Source organism: Oryctolagus cuniculus, chromosome X (assembly GCF_051225735.1).
Source record: "Oryctolagus cuniculus isolate XC-2025 breed Fujian yellow rabbit chromosome X, ASM5122573v1, whole genome shotgun sequence".
Taxonomy (NCBI): domain Eukaryota; kingdom Metazoa; phylum Chordata; class Mammalia; order Lagomorpha; family Leporidae; genus Oryctolagus; species Oryctolagus cuniculus.
Window position 1 is genome coordinate 16,290,239 of NC_142888.1, and position 22,467 is coordinate 16,312,705.

General features: G+C 47.3%; 1 protein-coding gene across 1 annotated transcript; it reads left to right on the plus strand.

The window, feature by feature from the left end:
• The first annotated feature begins 4,393 nt into the window (after positions 1 to 4,393).
• Positions 4,394 to 12,494, plus strand: LOC100353811 (melanoma-associated antigen B4). Its single transcript, XM_051827655.3, has 2 exons — positions 4,394 to 4,625; positions 11,027 to 12,494. The coding sequence occupies exon 2, from the start codon at positions 11,088 to 11,090 to the stop codon at positions 12,120 to 12,122; it is 1,035 nt and encodes a 344-aa protein (XP_051683615.3). The 5' UTR covers positions 4,394 to 4,625; positions 11,027 to 11,087; the 3' UTR covers positions 12,123 to 12,494.
• Positions 12,495 to 22,467: the final 9,973 nt, after the last annotated feature.

Consider the following 22,467-nt stretch of genomic DNA (forward strand, 5'->3'; position numbering starts at 1 on the left):
ATGTGACATTTTCTAGAAAATTTTTAATCAAAGGGCAAGAGCTAAGGTGAAGACCTCTATATAAGAGGACTAAAGCGAGCAACATGCCAGAAAGACTTGTTAGCCTGAGATGAACCTCAGTTCAGTACAGAGAAGATTCTCAGTTTCTGACACATATCAACCTTAGGGCATTGAAGGAGGAATGAGGGAAGCATCCCTCTGAGAGCAGTGTGGCTCATGGACTCCCAACCCTGCTGTCATGGCAGCCTACAGAGTCCCAAACAGCATTGACACAATGTGGCTAACTGATTTCTACTTTGGAGATCTCTGGAGGGTGAAGACATTGGTCTGAGGCTGGCTGTCTCAAGTTCATAAGAGGGAGGATTTCCAAGGTGTGCCGAGAAAGGTGAGGACCCTGAGGTACACAAGAACCATCAACTACTTGTAAGTGGGAGCCATACAGATTCCTCCGTTTTATCAGTCCTGAGATATTCAGGCATAAATGTGAGGTGCAGGTACCCTCATACCCTTCTCAGGAGTAACAGAGAGCTGAGGATCTTTGTGCGTGTGTGTGGGCAGGGATGGGGATTGTGGTCCTAGCATAGTAGAAGGAAATATATTAGTCCTGCCTGTAGGTCAGATATAGGATCCTGAGTGAGGACACTTAGTGTGACAATCCATAAGGCTGTCTGTCCCAGCTTACACTCTTGGGAGACTGGTTAGTTGTGACCAGATAAAATTAGCCTCACTTCCTCCTATTTGATCTTAGGGCAGATCTTTTACGAGGACAGGTGTTTAGGTTAAAAAAAAAGGAGGGGGGAGTCCTAGGCTCTATTAGAAGTCAAATCAAGAAAACCAAGTGAGAACTAAGGGGGAATCACCAATCTGAAAAAAGGAGAAAACAGAGTTCAGCCACTTTGACTCAGCCTTTAAATTCCCGGCGTAAGATTTGAAGCTGACACTTATCCATCACTTGTTTTTAATCTTTTTTTCTTACTGCAGTTTTAAGTACACAACAAAATTAAGCAGAAAGTACAGAGTTCCCATATATGTTCTGTCTCCACAGACCCACAGGTTTCCTTGTGTCTACACCCACCGCCAGAGTGCTGTTTGCTGCAATGAATGAAACTACACTGACACTTCACTATCACTCAAAGTTCATTGTCTACATTAGGATTTTCTTAGGTTTTTACATTCTGTGGGTTTTGATTAACATGTAATAACATGTATATACCATTACAGAATCACATAATCCTGTCATTGTCCTAAAAATCCTCTGTAAAATTGAAAATTGATGTATATATGTTACCTGGACAGGCTTAGCTTTTCCAGGAATATGGGAGAAATAACAAATTTGATTTTATATGTACTTTAATTGCCCAAATATTAATTGAGCAGCTGTTCTTTGGAAGACTTCTGACTAGTACTGGAGAACTTAAGTAGATCCAATCTCTGCCAATAGAATTTTAGAGTCTAAGAGCAACTGTGGGAGTTATGGTTATCTGCAATCAAGGTCATAGAGGAGAGAAGAAAGAAGGGATGTTCCAGATGGGGAATCTAGTATAAACTTCCTGAGGCAAAGTCATTTGCAACTGTGGGCAACTAAATCCTTAAATGCTATGTAGTTTTAAGTTAGCTGCATTGTGGCTAGTGAGTCAAGGTGAGGGCTGAGCAGGGGCCACACATTGAGATGGTGGGTCTCAGAGTTAAGAAATCAAGCTCAGAATGAAAAATTTCCCCTAACACTTACTTTGGAATTGTGGCCAAACTAGAGGGGATTTCCAACTAGGGCAGAGATGTAAAGTGTCCTGTGCTCTTGTCCCAGTGCAAGTAAGCACAGTGGACCAATTAGGTATTTAATGCGCAGTGTCTCTAGAGTTTCTGGAAAATAAGAGTGATACTCTTTTGGGTTTGTAAACTGAGAAGCCACTGGGCCAGTACTCTTTTTATTAAAATATAAAAAATAAATGAAAAGGGCCGGCACTGTGGCATAGCGGGTAACACTGCCACCTGCAGTGCCGGCATCCCATATGGGCGCTGGTTCGAGTCCTGGCTCCTCCACTTCTGATTGAGCTCCCTGCTATGGCCTGGGAAAGCAGTAGAAGATGGCCCAAGTCCTTGGGCCCCTGCACTCGTGTAGGAGACCAGGAAGAAGCTCCAGGCTCCTGGCTTCGGATTGGCCCAGCCCCAGTCATTGTGGCCATTTGGGGAGTGAATCAGCGGATGGAAGACCTCTTTCTCTGCCTCTGCCTCTCTGCAACTCTATCTTTCAAAGAAATAAATAAATCTTTTAAAAAGAAAAGCCAGTATTATTTGAGAGGTGCAGAGAGACAGATATAGAGAGATTGATCTTCCATGCATTGATCACTCTCCAAACCAGGGCTAGGGCAGACTGAAACCAGAAGACTGGAACTCAAAACAGGTCTCCTACATGGGTGGCAGGGAGCCCAAGTACTTGAGCAATCGCCTGTTGCTTCCTAGAGTGTACATTAGCAGGAAGCTGGACCAGAAGCAGAGCCAGGACTTGAACCAGGAACCCTAATATGGTATGTGGGCATTCTGAATGGCAACTTATGTGCTGCACCAAATGTCTACCCTAGACTGGTACTCTGCCTTGGGTGATGTTATTATTCTTAAAGCTCTGGATGAGCCCTGTGTTTTAGAATGGTTGTCTCCACAGTTTTTATTCATAAGGGTCCTCATCCTAGATTAAAGGCTTCTGGGAAAACTTTACATCTCTGAAAAAAACTTAACCATTTACTCTGCAAACCTTACAAAGAAGGTCTCCCTGTCTGACAAGTGATGTGATGTTGGGAAACTATATCACAAGGCCAGGAGCCCAGGATAGATGTTGTGCTGTCAGAAGGAAAAACACACTGATCTATTCCTTCTCTTTGCCAACCAAAGGATAGTCCTAAAAGATTTTCTACAGAAAAGGGTGTAGTCAGATGATTTTTGTGATTCCGGTCTTTTGAGGCTACCGGATTTTCACATGTACATGATTATATTGTCACTATTATCTCTGTCCTCTCAATTACTTTGGTATTCTTGTTGCTCTGATTATGTATTCCAATCCAGAAGACATGTCACAGAATACTTATTTGAGGGAAGTAAAATAAAATGAATAAAGCAGCTCACAGTCAGCCTTGGTCTTGGAAGAGTGGAAAATCATGGGGTCTTGAGTGATTCACATCAGAAGTCTTGTCCCAGCCCTGTTACTTTCTAATTATGTGAACTTGGAAACATTACCAAACTCTGTGGGCCTCAGGCTCTGCACATGTCAAGCGGGTTTGATACACTCTTAGTATTCGTGGAATGTGGTTAATGTGTGCAACACATCTGGCACAGTACATGGAGTGCACTGAGACTCATAAACAATGTCTGTTATTGCTATGAGTATTTTGACCAGAGAAGATACCATTTACCCTATCAAATTCTTTTTTTAATCCAGCAAGTTGCATACAACACTTCAGGAAATGGAACAGCAAATCAGTTCCAAGTGTAACTAACAAACTCTAATTTTCCCTATTAAGTAATATTTGGGGGTGAGTGTTGTACAGTGGGTTAAACCACCACTTGGAATGCCTGCATCCCATGTTGGAGTGCAGGGTCAGTGCAGAAAGGCTTCCCAGGCTCTGATAGACATAAATATGAGGCCCATGAATTAGGGAGGGGGCATATAATGTCCTATCCTTGTCTATCAATCACTTCTAGTCCCAAACAGATTATGATCACATGATGATTCCCCTGATCTCTACCTTGGAATTCTCAGGAAGGCAAGACCTTGATGTGAGAGGAGCAGGTTCAGATAAAGAGGGTGGAATTACAGGGCTGCTTACTTGTCAACATGATAGCACGAATGTAGAATAAAGGGTAACACCCACACCAAACAGGAGGCCCCACATAGTCCTTTTTGCTGTGAGCCCAAGAATACGCTAGAGAGAAGTGTCGGATTTCTGTTGGAAGAGTCACAGGGAGGTGAAGGCCTCAGTCAGATGGGGGCTACCTCAGTTTTGCACAGCGAGGAGACATAGGTCGTGACAAGAATCAGTGTGAGGACTCCTGTGTTTTATAAGGGACCTCCAAAGTCAGACGGGATCGCATAGAACCTATCCTTCGTTTTGAGGCACCAGACAGTCACCAGGCTAAGGGACCCTTCATTTCTGCCTGGAAGGTCTCAGGGAAGGGGAGTACCGGGGTCTGATGTGTTCTGACCCCAGTTATGGAGAGAGAGTTGGGTTGAACCAGAGGCAAGGGGAGGATCCTGAGGGCTGCCAAGAGACCCTCTTGCGGACAACAGGGAGGCTCCTAGAGCCCCGCCCCTGCTCTCAGGCTGCAAGGCTCAGGCCCCGGATTTCACTGCTCAGAAGAGGGCCTTGTGTGGAGCCTGGCAGACTCAGATCGGTAGAAGGCGGAGTCACAGGCTCCACAAGACGTCAAGGTGAATACCTAGGGACCACCAATTTCGGAAGACTGGAGTTCCCTAGTACCCGACCCTAGCGACCAGTCCGGAAGTCCCAGGCAGCCGAAGACGGATGTGGGTTAGCCTCACTTCCGCTTGGAAGGCAGAAGACGAGGACTGTCGTGGGTGAGGCTTGGTATCAGACTGGTGGAGAGTGAATACTGAGGACTCGCCCGGAGCCACGGTGAGGACCCTGATGGGTGCTGAAGGAACTATCCCACACCCATAACAAAGCGGGTCTCATAAAGTCCCTCCGCGGGTCATCCCTGGGAGTTCTTAGGCCAAAGCTATGACTGAGGGGCTTGTCGTTTCCGCTTGGAGAGTCCCAGGAGGGGAAGGCTTCATGTCTCGCCTGGCAGGCTTGAGTCAGTAGAGAGAAGGGTCTCAGGACCCACTAGATACAAAAGTGAGCCCCTAGGAACCACTGACTCCAGAAGACTCGGGCACCCTATCGCCTCGCCCCCTGCTGCCAGCCTTAAGAGACCCCTGGCAGCCATAACTGGGCGTGGCTCACCGTCACTTCAGCTTGGAAGACGGAAGTGAAGGACTGGCGTGTGAGAGGTCTGGCATCTGGGGGTTGAGAGTGAATTCTGAGGCAGATCTGGAGTCCCAGTGAGGAACCTGAATATGCGCTTATGGGATTTTTCCCACAACCATAACAAAGCGGGGTGGGGGGCCGCTTCTGCGGCAGGCGTGTGACGCAGTGAGTAACGCTGTTTGTGACGCCTAAAGCCGGCGTCCCATAGGATCTCTGGTTCAAGTCTCGGCTGCTCGCTGCTCCACTTCTGCTCCAGTGCCCTTATAATGTGCCTGGAAAAGCTGCAGAAGATGGCCCAAGGACTTGGACCCCTGCCACCCACATGGGGGAGAGCTGGATGAAGCTTCAAGCTTCTTGCTTTGGCCTGGCTCAGCCCTGGTCCCTGCGGCCATTTGGGGAATGAACCAAAATATGGAAGTTGGATCTCTCGCAGGTGCACACACACACACACATTCTCACTTTCTCTCTGACTCCTCTGTCTGTAAATCTGCCTTTCAAATAAATAAGTAAATCCTTATAAAGGAGGGAAGGCTCACAAAGTCCCTCCACTGTAGTCATCCTTGGGAGTTCTCAGGCCAAAGCTAGGATTGACGAGCCTGTCATTTCCTCTTGGAGGGCCTCAGGAGGGGGGTGCTTTATAGTCTGATGGGCTGGGGTCAGTAGAGAGAGGGGTCTCAGGCTCCACTAGATGTCAAAGTGAGCACCAGCTACAAAAGACTGGGGTCCCTTATCGCCTAGACCCTGCTGCCAGCCTTCAGAGATGCTGGACAGCCATGGCCTGGCTTTTGCTTGGAAGCTTATGGCCTTCATGTGAGAGGACTGGCATAAGGTCCTCAGAGAGTGAATTCTGAGGACTTCTCTGGAGTCAAGGACATGTCCCTGAATGTGTGTCGATGGGACTATCCCATACCCATAACAGAAGAGGCATCACAAAGTCCCACCCCTGTGGTCATCTCTGGGAGTTCTGACTGAGGAGTCTGGCATTTCCACTTGGAGGGTCTCAGGAGGGGAGGACCATCATTTCAAGGAAAAAAACCCTATTAACAGAGGGAGGAGTCTTTACCCTAAAAGGAGTAAAGGTTAATGAACAGACCTTTCCTCTAAATAGGCAGCCACATGGGGCAGTGCTACTCTTTCAGATCTGGGAGACCCCAGACAGAGTAGCCAGATTTCAAGCACTCTGACTTAACCTGTAGTTACTCAGGAAGAAGAGGGCTTTAGCCTGAGATTTGTGGGCTCAGGTCAGCAGAGGAAGGGGTCCTAAAACCTCCAAGGAAGTGGAGGAATTACGGACTCCAGAACAGTGTAGTTTAGGAGTCCACCCCAGATGCAGCTTACTGTTAACTTGGGTTCAAGGAGTATGAGGACATTTGTCGATCTCTGGGAAACAGAGGATAGAGTCCCCAAAAGGGTCCAGAGTCAAGATAAATAAAGAGTCTGAATGAGGAAATGGAGGTTACTCACTACACAATAAAGAGAGCTGCACCTGATACCACCCCTGGGAGACCCACATCAGTGCTAGCAGGCTCAGGTGCCCCCTGACTTCTGCCTTCATGGTCTTCGGCAGATGAGGGCCTTGGTTTAAGGGATATCTGCCCTAAGTCCAGCAGAGAGAAAAGTCCCTCCTAGCCATGACAGATGTCAGAGTACAAATCCTATGTGAGGATTTGTTCCAGAACAAGGGAAACACACAAGGTCTTTCTTCTGTGTGTTCAGCCCTGAGATGCCAAGGTTAGAGTTCTCAGGCTAAGGTGTGCCCCCTCACTTCCTCCAAGGTTTTCTCAGGGACACAAGGACTTTGGTTTAATGGGAGAGCCCACATTCAGCATATGGTGGAGGCCCAGTTACCAACAGGAGTCAAGGTAGTGATATTGAGTATGAAGGGGCTCCTCACAGAAAGTAGTGACACATCTTATCCTACCCTGCGACCTGGAAGGTCTGGGCATGGTATTCTTACTAGTCTCATTCATTTATTCCTACAGAGTCTAAGACAGCTGAGGAACGTCATCAAGGGGGCAACCTCAGGAGGATTCCCAGGTGGTTCTAGGAGTCAAGGAGAGGACCCTGAGAACTTAGGAAACCACCCATGCTATAACTGTGAGGGTAACACAGAATCCCTTCCTGATTGTCAACCTTGGGAGATCACAGGCACCTGTGGCTAGATGAGAAAATTTCACTTCTTCTTAAGGACTTGTAGGGAGTTAGGGACCTTAGTGTGAGTGAACAGGCATTATCTAGATCAAGACAGGGAGGACACTGAGGGAAAATTGAAATGAACATATACCCATTGGTGTCCACCAAGTCCTATTTCCTTTTAGCCCTGGGAAACTCCAGGCAGAGGTAGCCAGTTGTGTCACCCTCTCATGCCCAGCCCTGGGGTCTCAAAGATGTGAGGGCCTTGGTTTGTGTCGCTCCCCCTCTTCATGGAGGAACGACACTAAACCCTGCCTAGGCTTCATATCCGAGTCACGGCACCATTATGTCGCTCCCCGTCTTCGTGGAGGAATGACACAGGACCCTGCGCTGTTCTTTAGTCTGCTCGGCCCTCCCTGGGTTTGCTGCTGGTTCTTCCCGGGTTGGCTACCGACCCTTCCACCTCCGTGGAAGGGCGGTTCCCCCTGCCACCTTCCCCACTTCCGCAGGGGAGTGGCACACCACTGGCCGGCTCTCTCGGGGGCTGCTCAGGTGTTCCCTCAGATGTTCCTGGTGCATGTTGTCTCTCTCCTCCTTTATAGTCCTCTTCCACCAATCCCAACTCTGCTACCCACATGCCGAGTACGCTGCTCTCCTCCAATCAGGAGCAGGTCCTGCAGCTTGTTGGTTGAACTGGAGGCAGCTGTGTAGAAGCTGTTTCCTCCTCTCCCAGCGCCATATTGTGGGAGAGCAGATGCATAGAATAAGTCTTAATTCCAGTAACTTAGTCTAGTCCGAGTTGCTCCCAGTTGCTCCCCACAGATCCCCCTTTCTTTTTATTTTTGGCGTTGATACGTGCCTGTCTTCGGTGCCCCGTGGCGCACACTCTGCTCTGCTTGCTAGAGTTGCCCACAGGTGCTTACAAGCCCTACCAATCAGGCAAACCGAATCCAGGTCCTCTCTCCGCCATGTTGTGAGGAGGTTTTTAGGTGCTGATGCATGCCTGTGTTCGGTGCCCTGCAGCGCATGCTCTGCTCTGCTAGAACTGCCTGCAGGTGCTTACAAGCCCTAGCAATCAGGCAAACTGAATCCAAGCCCTCTCATTGCCGTCTTGTGGGGAGACTTATTGATGTTAATTCGTGCCTGTCTTCGGTGACCTGCAGCGCATAAGCTGCTAGCCGCCCGCAGGTGCTTATCGTCTTACTAATCAGGCAGACCGAATCCAAGCTCTCTCATTGCCGTGTTGTGGGGAGGCCTTATTTTTCTCTATTTCTCTATCTCCGGGCATTCCTATTTCTCCTATTTTACTTCTATCTGCCAGCATTCCTATTTCTCTCATTTTACTTCTAAACTTCTGTTTCTCTTATCTCCGCGGCTTCCCAGCGCCCGCCCTGCGGCGGCTTCCTGGCTCTGCGCGGCTTACCAGCTTCTATTCGCGCCCCGTGCGCTCTCCCTGTTCATGCCCCGCACACTCTCTCTGCGCGCGGCAGCTTCCGCGAATCACACAGCCTAGCTCAGGTTTCCACCACCGGTATTCAGTCTAAGTTCCCCGGGGCTAACCTGGCGAATTCAACCTAGCTCACGTCTGCGCCTTTCGGTTTGGCTTCCCGTCTTTTGCTCCCCAGGCTAATCTGACGGATTCCAACCTGGCTTACGCGTCCGCCTCTAGTTTTAGCTTTTCGCCTTTTGCTCCCCGGGCTGACTTGAAGAATCCCAAGCTGGCTTACGTCTCTGCCTCAGCCTGCCCCCGCGGCTTCAATTTCCCTAACATTTTTCTCTACCCGGTATGTTTCCTAACTTTTCTTCCAACAATATTCCCCTCTCATTTCTCCTGGCCTCTCCCCACAGTCCGTATCCAAGTCTAAGTTTCTTCTAGGTTTCACTTTCGCTTTCAACCTTAGAGATTTCTTCCAGCTTCCCCCCGTAGTCCGTATCCGAGTCTATGCCTAGGCTTTTGATAGCTTCTTCCGGCACCTTTTCCGTCCAGCTTTTCCCTAGGCTCTTTGCTAGTCTCTCTCTCCGGTATTTTCCCTCTTCTTCCCGTTTCTTCCCTCCTAGGTTTCCTATCCGAGTCACGGCACCATTATGTCGCTCCCCCTCTTCATGGAGGAACGACACTAAACCCTGCCTAGGCTTCATATCCGAGTCACGGCACCATTATGTCGCTCCCCGTCTTCGTGGAGGAACGACACAGGACCCTGCGCTGTTCTTTAGTCTGCTCGGCCCTCCCCGGGTTTGCTGCTGGTTCTTCCCGGGTTGGCTACCGACCCTTCCACCTCCGTGGAAGGGCGGTTCCCCCTGCCACCTTCCCCACTTCCGCAGGGGAGCGGCACACCACCGGCCGGCTCTCTCGGGGGCTGCTCAGGTGTTCCCTCAGATGTTCCTGGTGCATGTTGTCTCTCTCCTCCTTTATAGTCCTCTTCCACCAATCCCAACTCTGCTACCCTCACGCCGAGTACGCTGCTCTCCTCCAATCAGGAGCAGGTCCTGCAGCTTGTTGGTTGAACTGGAGGCAGCTGTGTAGAAGCTGTTTCCTCCTCTCCCAGCGCCATATTGTGGGAGAGCAGATGCATAGAATAAGTCTTAATTCCAGTAACTTAGTCTAGTCCGAGTTGCTCCCAGTTGCTCCCCACAGTTTGAGACTAGAAGACTAAGGTAGACTGAGGAAGAAGCTGAGACCTTGCCTTAGTAAAGCACTGAAGAGACCAACAAGTGCAGAACAGTGGCATCCTATAAAGGGCAGAGGTGACTGGATGTGACTCAGGCTTTCTTCATCTTTGGGCTATCAGCTTGAGGAAAGTGAGAATCTTATTCTGATACAACAGCCCTCAAGTCAGTAGAGGGAGGATTTCTGGGTTGTGCTAGGACTCACAGAAAGAATCCTGGGGAATTGGGGGAATTCTCACCCCATTTCATCATGAGTCCCAGAGAGTTGCTGTGTGTCAGCCATGGGAGGCCCCAGGCATAGAAGTGAACTAGAAATGTCCCTCTTCAGTAATAACCACGAACTGAGGGTCTTAGTCTGATGAGTCAGCAAGGGGAAAAATTTAAGCCCTCCCAGGAGTCAAACTAAAAGACCTTGAGTGGGGTCACACATAGGGCCTCAACCTGCCAGCCACACTTTCAGTCTCTGGAGTATATGGGCGATGTGGCCAGTTACAGCTGTTATTACTTTATCCATCAGGTGGAGTGCGGGCCTTACTATGAGATGTTCTCAAATCTAGAAGTGGGGTTGGGGAGGCCTTAGGCCCTCCTAGAGGTCAGAGTACAGACCATGAGTGAAGACTGAAGGTACTGCTCCCCCAAACCTCCAGGTCCCTACCCAGATAGAATAACAAAGAGACTAGTCATATACCTCCACTCAGCCCCTGAAGGCCCAAAGCAGAGATGTGAAGCTACGATTCTCTCTCATTTCTTTGTATCAGGTCTAAGGGAAGTGTGAACCTTGGCCTGAAGATGTAGCAACTGTCAGCAGAAGTGTGAGGGGCAGAGTCTTAAGTGTAAAGACAATATGAGGACTTTGCAGAGGCTTGAAGGCCAAGGAGCACAGGACAGAGAGGGTCCCACCTGCAGAAGTAGTTAGCAGAGGCAAGCTTCATTTCCTTCCCATGGGTTCCAGGGAGTTTTGAGCTGTCAGCTTCACAGCAGCACTGGAAACAATAGACAGGATAAGCCTGTGTATGAACTGAAAGGACCCAGTCGTACTGTCAGCCCCAGCCACTACTGGCAGGCTGTAGCCCAAAACATACTAAAACTTCCCCCACTGGGTTTTCAGGGGCCAGGCTGACCCAGAACAAGAGGCCAATGGTCCTAGAGCCATGCTGTCAAGAAAGCCTGCAGAGGCGGTTTGCTAAATGCCAAAGCGGTCTCTCCCTGCTGAAAGTCCCTACAGACTCTGGTCCTCCCTCCCCCAGGTGTCTGCATCACCTGCTTTCCTGCTCATACGTCTGCCTGCTGTCCCTGACCACAGCCATCATGCCTCGGGGCCAGAAGAGCAAGCTCCGTGCCCGTGAGAGACGCCGCCAGGCCCGAAGTGGAACCCAGGAGCCCAAGGGCGCTCAGGCCACCGCAGCAGAGGAAGCAGAGTCATCTTCCTCGTCCTCTTCTGTTGTGGGGGGTACTCCGCCAAGTTCCCCTGCTTCTGGCTTCCCCCAGGAGTCTCAGAGGGCCCCACCCGCCACTGTTGCTGGGGCAGGTGTTTCCTTCAAAAGATCTGATAAAGGTGCCAAGAGCCAAGGTGAGGAAAGAGAAAATCCTCTCCGGGCCTCAGCCTCCAGTGAGGGCTCAGGTAAAGATCCCATAAATAGGAAGGCAGGCATTTTGATGCAGTTCCTCCTGGAGAAGTATAGAAAGAAGGAGCCCATTATGAAGGCAGAAATGCTCAAGGTGGTCAACAGAAGGTACCAGGAGCACTTCCCGGAGATCCTTAGGAAAGCCTCTGAGCGCCTGGAGTTGGTCTTTGGCCTTGATCTGAAGGAAGTCAACCCCAGCAATAATTCCTATGCCATTGTCAGTAAGTTAGAGCTCAACGATGATGGGAGCCAGAGCACTTGCTGGGGCTTCCCCAGGAACGGGCTTCTGATGCCCCTCCTGGCTGTGATTTTCTTAAATAACAACTGCGCCCCAGAGGAGAAGATCTGGGAATTCCTGAATATTTTGGGGGTGTATGATGGGAGGAAGCACTTGATCTTTGGAGAGCCCCGAAAGCTCATCACCCAAAATCTGGTGCAGGAAGAATACCTGGAGTACCAGCAGGTGCCCAACAGTGATCCCCCTTGCTACCAATTTCTGTGGGGCCCTAGAGCTTATATTGAAACCAGCAAGATGAAAGTTCTGGAGTTTTTGGCCAAGGTCAATGATACCGTCCCTACTGCCTTCCCACTCCATTATGAGGAGGCTTTGAGAGATGAAGTGAGAGGCCAAGCTAGAGCTGCAGCCAGGTCTGGCAATATGGCCACAGCCAGTGGAAGTTCTAGGGCTACCCCCAGCTCCTCTGGCCGCCACCTGTGAGGTCTGAGGTAGATTCTTCACTTTGTTTGGGGGGAAGGCTGCCCACCTTCTTAAGTATTGGGAGGCTGAAATGGGGCTAGAGATATCATAATAAGATTTTTGTGTTCCTGTTATACATTAGTACCTTTCAAATGTTCTTTTAATATAATCCTTATGTAGTTTCAGAATGTGCATTTATGAGTGACATGTAACAAAATTTTTGCTGTATGAGTCTTCATAGTAATGATTTTGGTATTCTGTAATACATTTTCAAAATCCTTCAGTCTTTTTTCAATTTGAGAGAAAGAAAACATGGCTTTGGAATGGGGGTTTTCTTGGAAATGTATGAAAGAACCTTACAAAATGTAGTTGAGGTGTTAAAATAAAGCAAAGCAAAACACAGTCAACTCTTAGTTTGTCTTATTAGCTTTTATCTTTCTTCTTGCTAAATCCAAAGATATTTACCTGGTTGCTATTAACCAACTCGAGAATGCAGATAAAAGTAAACGGTAGTAAATTACATTCCTTCCTTAGTGACTTCCTTCCATCATTAATTGAATATCTGCTCTTTGGAAGGTTCTGTGTTCACAGTGATGATATATGATAACAAAACAACTTTCCCCTGCCTGTAGACTTTTAGAGACTAAAATCAGTTATTGCATAATGAAGATGGTGTGATGTGTGCCAACATGTACAAATAAAAAAACAAGTGGCAGAGAAGAGGTTCAGATGTGAGCAGTCAAGTGTAAATTCCCTGAGCCAAAGCACTTTGTGGTTTGGAACATAGCTGGTTCCTCTGTGGGAGGTCACTTTATATTTGCTGCATGGTGGGCTGGATGAGGCTGTGATAATCGCAAGCAGGTGCCAGCCTTCAGATGCTGAGCTGAATAGTTGAGAGACTAAACTTGGAATGGGAAAGTTTCTGCAACCGTTACATTGGAATTGCTGGTAAAATAGAGGGAATCTTGGGGTGGGTGTTTGGCACAGTGGTTAAGATGCTGTGTGGGAAACCTGCAGTCCATATCAGAGTGCCTGAGTCTGAGTCCTGGCTCTGCTACTGATTGTAGCTTCCTGCCATTGAAGATTCTGTGTGGCAGCTGGTGATGGCTCAAGTGCTTGGGTATCTGCCACCCACGTGGGAGACCCAAACTGAGTTACTGGCTCCTGGCTTCAGCCTGGCCCAACTGTAGCTATGAGGGTATTTATTGAGTGAACCAGGGATGGAGGAATCTCTCCTGCACACACAATCTCCTTTTTATATAAGTAAAAAATTTTAAAGATTAATTTAAAATGCAGAGTTACACAGAGAAGGAGGGACACAGAGATCTTCCATCCACTGGTTCACTCCCCAAATGACTTCAGTGACCAGGGCTGGGCCAGGCAGAAGCCAGGAGCTTCTTCCAGTTCTCCCATGTGGGTGCAGAGGCCCAAAGACTTGGGCCATTTTTCACTGTTTTCCCAAGCGCATTAGCAGGGGGCTATATTGGAAATGGAGCAACCTGGACTCAGCATCAGTGGGATGCCAGCACTGCAGGCTGTGGCTTTAATCCACTGACCCACAACACAGATCTCATAAATAAAAATTTAAAAACAGAGAGAGAGGGATAGGAATGGAAGCAGCACAGTACTAGCAGGACACTGCACAAATCCGATGTTTTATACATGTTGTATGCAGGGAGTTTCTGACAAATAAGAGTGATACTCCTTTGAGGTGAGATACCAAGAAGCCACGGGGCTGGCATTCTTTGTGCTGAGCTGGGGGAGCCAGAGCCTATTCTGTTAACTGGTTTATCTTGCATGCAATTTGGCTGAACTCCAAGGTAAGTTTAGATTTAATTGGTGGTGAAATAAATGAAAATAGGGTTTTGCGGGGAGGAGGCAAAGGAATTGTTGGTTCTTAATGTAAACCCATAAGAGTGGAATTCTGGTGAAATCGTTATCCTCATATTAAATAACATTTTCTAGTCGGGGGAAATTTACTTAGGGTTAGCAACATTTTGGCTGATTTGGCTTTCTTTGTCCTAGAGTACTATATGTTCTCTAACATCTCCTGGATAAACCGAAACTTCCCGGAGATGAGAGTAGTCTCTTCTGGTGTGAATATACTCACACCTTTAACCACCATGCAATAAAGATCCAATATCTGCCAGCTACTTTGCCAGGTGCTTTACGTATATCACATATGTTCCAACAATCCTACAAAAGGGAACTTATCAAACTCACCTGGCAGATGAAGAACTCACTATATTCACAAAGTTTGCATGGTTGGCAAGTGACAGAGCTGAGACTAGACCCTTGGACTGAATTTCACTGTTCTACTCCTCCCTAACCTGAGGCCAACCTTCTCTCTCTTAATTCTCCTCTTCTCTCCACTCCACGATATCTCTGAGGGATTGAAAAGAAAGATTCCATACTCAAGTATTTAAAACAGGCCTAAAGAAGGAAGACACACTAGAGAATCGAGCACAAGCTGGAACTTTCTGAGGGCCTTGTGTGTCTGAAGTGCTCCTGTCCCTAGCCCTAGGGTTCCAGCAGAGCTGATGCTGCACACACTTCTCCAGTCCCAGTCCCAGTCCCAGCAATTTCTTGCTTTTCAGCACCCTTCCCCCTCGGTCTTCACCACTGTGCCCTGGTCTGGAATCTGTACCATGCCCAGAAGAGCCAACAGCCCAGACTTACCTGCTTTCACCCCGCCATAGAGGATCCCAGCTTCCCGGATTGCCATCCCTCATCTCTGGCCGCAAAAGCCTCTTCCACTAATTGTTTGTGTCAGAAGTGAAGCCTGGAGACCTTTTATCCCTCTGGGTGCCTCCACCCCACTTTCAAAGCATTCTCAGACCTACTAGAGAGGGGAGTTTGATTCAGCACTGAGTCTGCTGCTTCTCAGTTTATAACACCCCAAGGCTAGAGGGGAGGTTTTGGAAACCATCCTGATATTTTAAGTTTTTAATGGGGTTAATTTTGATGGAGTCATTTATTTGGGAGTGGCCACAAAACACATCTGCCAATGAGTCTGTTTACCTACGTGGTTAAAAATCAGTTTCTTGGGGCCGGAGCTGTGGCGCAATGGGTTAAAACCCTGGCCTGAAGTGCTGGCATCCCATATGGGTGCCAGTTCTAGTCCCAGCTTCTCCTTTTCCTATCCAGCTCTCTGCTATGGCCTGGGAAGGCAGTAGAAGATGTCCCAAGTGCTTGGGTCCCTGCACCCATGTGGGAGACCCAAAAGAAGCTCCTGGCTCCTGGCTTCGGATTGGTGCAGCTCTGGCCATGGCAGCCAATTGGGGGTGAATCAGCGGATGGAAGACCTCTCTCTCTCTCTCTCTCTCTCTCTCTCTCTGCCTCTCCTCTCTCTGTGTAACTCTGACCTTTAAATAAATAAATAAAATCTTTAAAAAATCAGTTTCTCTCCTAAGTGGTAGATGAGGAAAGACCAAGGAAATCACCGTGTAGGCAAAGTCTACTGAGGCTAAATCCCTTATAATCTTTATTAGAGTCCTTCTCAGAAGTGGAAAATGATTCCTTGGCAGACATGCTGACTTTGAATAAGAAGAAAAAAAAAATAATTTTCCAGCTTTCCATTTACTCTTATGTGTACTTGCCCCAAGGGAAAATGCTATTTTTTCCGCATGCTTAATTGTATCTGTCCAGGTGCTCAGACATGTTAAATCAGGTAGTGACCCTTCTATGTTTCTGGAACAGGTTGTAAATACTTATGCACATGGTGTCTTGCTATCCTTCCTAGACTTCTGGGGAGACTACACTGCCAGTCTACTTGCATTTAGGGAGGGTCATGTGATTAACCCTTGCCTCTGAAATATGCTATGCATCCTTTCAATCTCCAGGCCAAAGTACTGGAGAGCCAGTTGCACATGTCCATGCTTTTCCTTCCATTCAGCAACAAACAAGGAGAACCCATGGTGAAGTGAGGAGCCATATAATGGAAGCAACCTGGGTCCCTGGGTCACCTGATAGCAAACGGCTTCTTCCAACCTACATTGGTGTTTACATGCACAAAAAATAAATTTCTGTTATGTTAAATCATTTAGATTTCAGGATTTTTCCATTGAATCATTTAGTATTTACTTTAAGTAATATACAACTACTATTTCTAGGCCTATTTGCCTGTTTTAGTGGCAAAGCTAATAGTGTAAAAATTTGTAACAAAAATAAATTACAGTCTCTCCCTTTACAACATTCCTCCAAAATAAAGCCTTTTGCAAAGGTAACCATAATGATCTGTGTGTGTCATTTAAAAAAAAAAAGATTTATTTGAAAAGTGGAGGGACAAAGATAAATGGGGACACACACGCACACACACACACACACACACACAGAGAGAGAGAGAATTTTCCACCATCTGTCTTATTCCCAAAATGCCTACAACAACTAGAGCTGGGCCAGGACAAAGCCAGGAGCTTGGAACTCCATCTAGGTCTACAATTTGGTGGCAGGGATCCAAGTACTTAGACCATCATTTACTGCATTCCCAGAGACATTAGCAGGAAGCCTGATTAGAAGTGGAGGTGCCAGCTGGGGCCGGCACTGTGGCGTAGTGGGTAAAGCCATCGCCTGCAGTGCTGGCATCCCATATCGGGGCTGGTTCGAGTCCCGGCTGCTCCACTTCCAATCCATCTCTCTGCTATGGCCTGGGAAAGCAGTAGAAGATGGCCCAAGTGCTTGGGCCCCTGCACTCGTGTGGGAGACCCAGAAGAAGCTCCTGGCTTCTGGCTTCAGATTGGCTCAACTCCAGCTGTTGCAGCCATCTGGGGAGTGAACCAGTGGATGGAAGACACCTCTGTGTTTCTAAAGTATGCATGTATCATTATTAAGCAATATCTTCCTTGTTTCCCTTTTGTTGTTATGATTAATAGCACTGACTAACATCTTTGAATGTGAATTGTTGGATAAATGCGCAAACTGAAGTACATATACTCCTCAACCTGATAAAAACTTGTTCAGCTTCCTTCAGAAAGCCAGTCAGTGGAACCTCTTCCTATTGTGCTGCCCCCTGGTGCTTGACCATAAGCCCCCAATAAACCTTGTCTGTGTTAAGGTTTGGCAGCATGTCAATTTCTACTATGGGAGAGTCAAAGATTCTCAAGTTGGTGACAGAAATTAACTTAAACTCTCACCCAAATTAAGCAAATTTTTGCAGTGAAGTCTTGCATTCCGTAATTTCTCTAGGCATTGATTAAAATTCCAAAAGGTTGACAAAACATTCCTCTTTCCTTTGGGAGGCGAGGATTTGGTCAGATAAAAGGAAATGGTTTCAGACAAGATAACCTTGGTTATTGAGGAGCATCTGGCTGGTTGGGGGGAGAGCAATTTCCAGAGTCCATGAGAGACACCATGTACTAAACCAAGTCCACAGAGTCCAGAGAAACTAACAATCAGGGTTCTGGGTCTACACTGCAGCGTCAGGCAGAGAAGGAAACAGAGAGAGGGCAAGGAATGTAGTGGAGATCCTGGACAACTTACGTGAATAGGTTTGGTAAATCTCTGAAAGGTTGTTACCAGAATGAAGTTATAAGGTGATAGGAGGAGCAGACGACTAGATGAAAGGACCAAAGGCATGCTAGACACCTCACCCACTCTTATATCCCCCTCCAATCTACCGTCAGGCTGAGTTTAGCTAACTCTCCTGTGTCACTCATTGACATTACTGATGGACTGTTAGAGTGCTGTGTGTCTGGGTTACCTGAGAGTTCAATACACCCTTGCCAGGGTACCAGCTGAGAGCTATCTTGATACCTGTTTGAAAGAGTTACTTCTTCCCTTGTGGACAGTGGACCTCTCCTCTGAAATGGGGCTATGCCAGTGGATATGTTACTAACTGATGATAGACACTCACTAATGATGTGGTAATAGTTGAGGTGGGCCAGGGTAGCCCTGAGCTGTGAAAGGAAGTGTACAGCTGCAAGGAGGGGGAAACTGGAGAGGGGATATGCTGATGCTGATTACTTCAAGAACTCTACATATAAAAACCTGGGTATTAAAGGAGCTAGCTTGCAGTGTAGCGGGTAAAAGCCATGGCCTACATCACGGCAATCCCATGTGGGTGCTGGTTTATGTCCCAGCTGCTCCACTTCCTATCCAGCTCCTTGCTAACGGCCTGGGGAAAGCAGTAAAGGATGGTGAAGTGCTTGGGCCCCTGCACCCACATGGGAGACCCAGAAGAAACTCCTGGCTCCTGGCTTCGGTCTGGCCCAGCCCTGGCCATTGTGGCCATCTGGGAGGTGAACCAGCGTATGGAAGACCTTTATGTCTCTCAAATAAATAAATAAATAAATAATTTTTTTAAAAAGCCTGGGTGTGGGCACATCTTTTCAAACAATTGAGATACTGTCTTCAGCTCTAACTGTCTCTCTAGTCTATGAGTTCTTAGCACACCAGAGAGTGGGTGCCCTCTGGTTGTATTTGCGGGCCTATATTACCACCAGATACTGCTTGAGGTAGAGCACTGGCCCAAGCTGCAGACATTTGCAGGGTACGTGGTGAACTGAGGGAGATGGCAGGCCACCTGGTCAAATGGATGGGGGTGATGGAGCTGTGTGGTGTACAGTACAGGAAGCATCATACATCATCCTGTTATGAGCATCTCCACATCCAAGGTGGAGGAGCTAGGGCCCAGGAAGGAGACTTTTGCGACCACACTATCAGTAATATTTTCCCATGAGAATTCTCAAGTTAGGTGAGCATTTATAGCACTTTGCGATTCCTCCACAGACAGAGGCAGAAGACCCCACCAGGAACAGGCTCCATAGTTTAGTACTTTGATTGACTAATTCTTAAACATTTACTGAACATATTCTTATAGGAAAGCTCCCAGTAAACAAAAGAAAAAAATTGACAAGGCACTGCTTTGGACTGTGAGTTTGCAGACGGTGAGAAAGAGACAGATTTGCGTGGAGGGAAGTTAGGGATGATGAGAAAAGGTCGGGGAGAGTCTGTCATGGTTCTGAATTCTGAAGGTTAGCTCACCAGGTAGAAGCTGTTCCTCTTAGCTGAGATTGAGAAGAAAGGAGGAGGACAAGTTGGTAGGATTTGAGCCAGGGGAAGAGATGAGTAGGGTGTTGCATGAAGTCAAGTGGGCCATGTAGGTGGTGAAATTCTGCCAGCTGTCCCAGGTGATGGTCAAAGGGAAGTAGAAAATGTGGATTTTGGGGGCCGGGCTGTGGCGTAGCAGGTAAAGCCGCTGCCCTGCAGTGCCGGCATCCCATATGGGCACCGGTTTGAGTCCTGGCTGCTCCACTTCCAATACTGCTCTCTGCTATGACCCAGAAAAGCAGTAGAAGATGGCCCAAATCCTTGTGCTCCTGCACCCACGTGAGAGACCTGGAAGAAGCTCCTGGCTCCTGGCTTCGGATTGGCCCAGCTCAGGCCATTGTGGCCATCTGGGGAATGAACCAGTGGATGGAAGCCCCCCACCCCCACCCCACCCCACGCCTCTGCCTCTTTGTAACTCTGCCTTTCAAAAATAAATAAATAAATCTTTAAAAAAATAAATGTGTATTTTGCTATCAGGAAAAACACCAGATTGGAGCTTAGGTTTGGCTGCATCAAGAGAGGATATGTGAGGGCATGTGAAGCCACGGGTAAAATCAAGTGTCATTAGGATCATGTATTAATCCATTTTTCATTTCCTTTTTTAAAGACTTATTTACTTATTTTAAAGGCAGGATTTCAGAGAGAGAGGAAAAGACAGACAGAGAGAGAGAGATTCCATCTGCTGGTTTACTCCCCAAATGGCTGCAGTGACCAGGGCTGGGCCAGCCTGAAGCCAGGAGCCAGAACATTCCTCCAGGTCTCCCACATGGGTGGCAGGTGCCCAAGGACTTGGCCCATATTCTACTGCCTTCCTAGGTGCATTATCAAGGAGCTGTATGGGAAATGAAGCAGCCAGGACTTGAACTGGCACCGATATGGGATGCCGACATCATAGGAAGCAGTTTGTCTGCTACACCACAGCACTGGCCCTCATTTCTCATTTCTACAATAAAAAAATCCTGAGATAGGCTAACTTTATAAAGAATAAAGGTATATTTTGACTTGGGTTTCTGGAGGTACAAGGTCTAGAAATCTCAAGTGGTGGTGAACTTTTTGATGGCAGAGTCTCAATGCAATGCAGACTCACATGGCAAGAGACAGGGAGAATGTGTGTTTCTTTATGTTCTTGTTCTCTCTCTCCCCACCCCCTCCTTTTCTTATAAAGCAACCAGGATTCATTCATGGGTGCTCCACACTAATGATCTTATCTGAATCTAATTACTACTCAGAGAACCCATCTCTAAACATCATAGTTGGATTAAGTTTTTACCATCTTTTTTAAAAAATATATTTATTTATTTGAAAGTCAAAGTTACACAGAAAGAGGAGAGGCAGAGAGAGAGAGAGGTCACCCCCAAATTGGCCGCAACGGCCGGAGCTGTGCAGATCCGAAGCCAGGAGCCAGGAGCTTCTTCCAGGTCACCCATGCGGGCGCAGGGGCCCAAGGGCTTGGGCCATCTTCTACTGCTTTCTCAGGCCATAGCAGAGAGCTGGATCAGAAGTGGAGCAGCCAGGTCTCGAACCAGCGCCCATATGGGATGCCGGCACTTCACACCAAGGCGTTAACCCACTGTGCCACAGCGCTGGCCCCAGTTTTTACCATCTTAATAGCCAACAATGGGTATTAAATTTGAACACACCAAGGTTTGGGAGATATTCAAACTATGCCCAAACCATAGCGGATGGTATTTCCTGTCTTGAAAATACACAGATATATAGCTACTCAGGCATATATCTGTATTCCAATTTTGCTGCTTTTTTTTTTCCAGCACTGTGGAAATGCGGTACCACCCTTTACCCTCAATATACCTTACCATCCCATATCTTGTTTTCAAGGCCTCAGTGCCCAACCTACTCACACCCAGACACACATAGGCATACAGTATGCCCCTAGTCACTCATCTGTTCTCTATTTTTAGCACACTCTTGACCACGTTCTCTTCAACCTGTCACCCTCATCAGTATTTTTGGCACTGGTTTTTCCTTCCTGCTGACTCTACTTCCTCTCTCTGTTCCCTTTCTATTTCTGTTTCAGACTTCTATGGGAAGGAGACATTTATTGCTCCCTCTTTTTAAGATGTGTTTTATTTTTATTTGAAACACAGAGTCAGAGAGAGAGAGAGAGAGAGAGAGAGGGAGTCTTCCATCTGCTGGTTCACTCCCCAAATGGCTACAATGGCCAGGGCTGGGCCAATCTGGAGCCAGGAGCATCTTCTGGGTCTCCCATGTTGGTACAGGAGTCCAAGCACTTGGGCCATCCTCTGCTGCTTTCCCAAGTGCATTAGCAGGGACCTGGATAGGAAGTGGAGCAGCCGGGACTGGTATCAGTGCCCTTAGTGGATGCAGGTGCTGCAGAAGGCAGCCTAACCCTCCATGCCACAACACTGACCCCCCACCCCCGCTCCTTTTACCTGGAAGCTTTATAACATCTAAGAATGTGATGGGCTTCCTCTGTCTTCTTACCCATGTTTTCTTCTTTTAAAGACCTTCTCAGTTCACAGCCATGTATGTCATTCCTCAACAAGAGAGTGGGGTGCGGATTGGCTTGCCTTAATTTAAGCTGTCATCTCTGCTCCCCAACGCAGCACACAATCCCCTTAACTGACACTCACATTGTTCAATCTTAATTAAATCGACTGAAAGTGGGTAGCTTGACTGCCCTCACAAACTGAAGAGATTCTTAAATGAGTTTTTTCTTCAAGGAATAAAGGATAATTTGTGCCTGGAATTCGCACCATCCCTAGTCATACTGTGTTAATACTTTAAGTGATAAGTTTTTTTTTTTTTAAATGCCTCATATGTGTAGGCTCACCGATCACCAAGTTTTGATTACTGAGAGAAAAAGCTTTGGGTTCTATGAGAAAAAAGTTTCTCCTATGCATTGAAACCAGAATAATCAGACACAAAAATGAGTATTCTTCCATTTCTCTCCTCCCATGCTTTGGGCTACAGTCATGCATTATACTTCAGCATGTGTTGTTAATACCACCGTAGAATGCTATTGTTTTTACTTTTAAAAGTCAAGTTTATTTTAAAAGACACTTAAATAATATAGCCTTTAAAAATTAGTTACCATCTAGTTGCCATGTCCAGTGCTCTTCATTTTGTATGTGTGTAGATCCAGGTTTCCATCTCATATCATTTTTCTTCTTAGAAGAATTTTTTAACATTTTTGTAGCAATTTCATAAAATCTCATTAAGGATCCCAAATGAAAGCCATTTTGTCCTTAAGGGCTGTTTTTCAAGGGTACCTGGGGTGCATTTGTACCGAACTAGCAGCTGAATTTACCACAGTTCTATCTTCAACTTCACAATATTA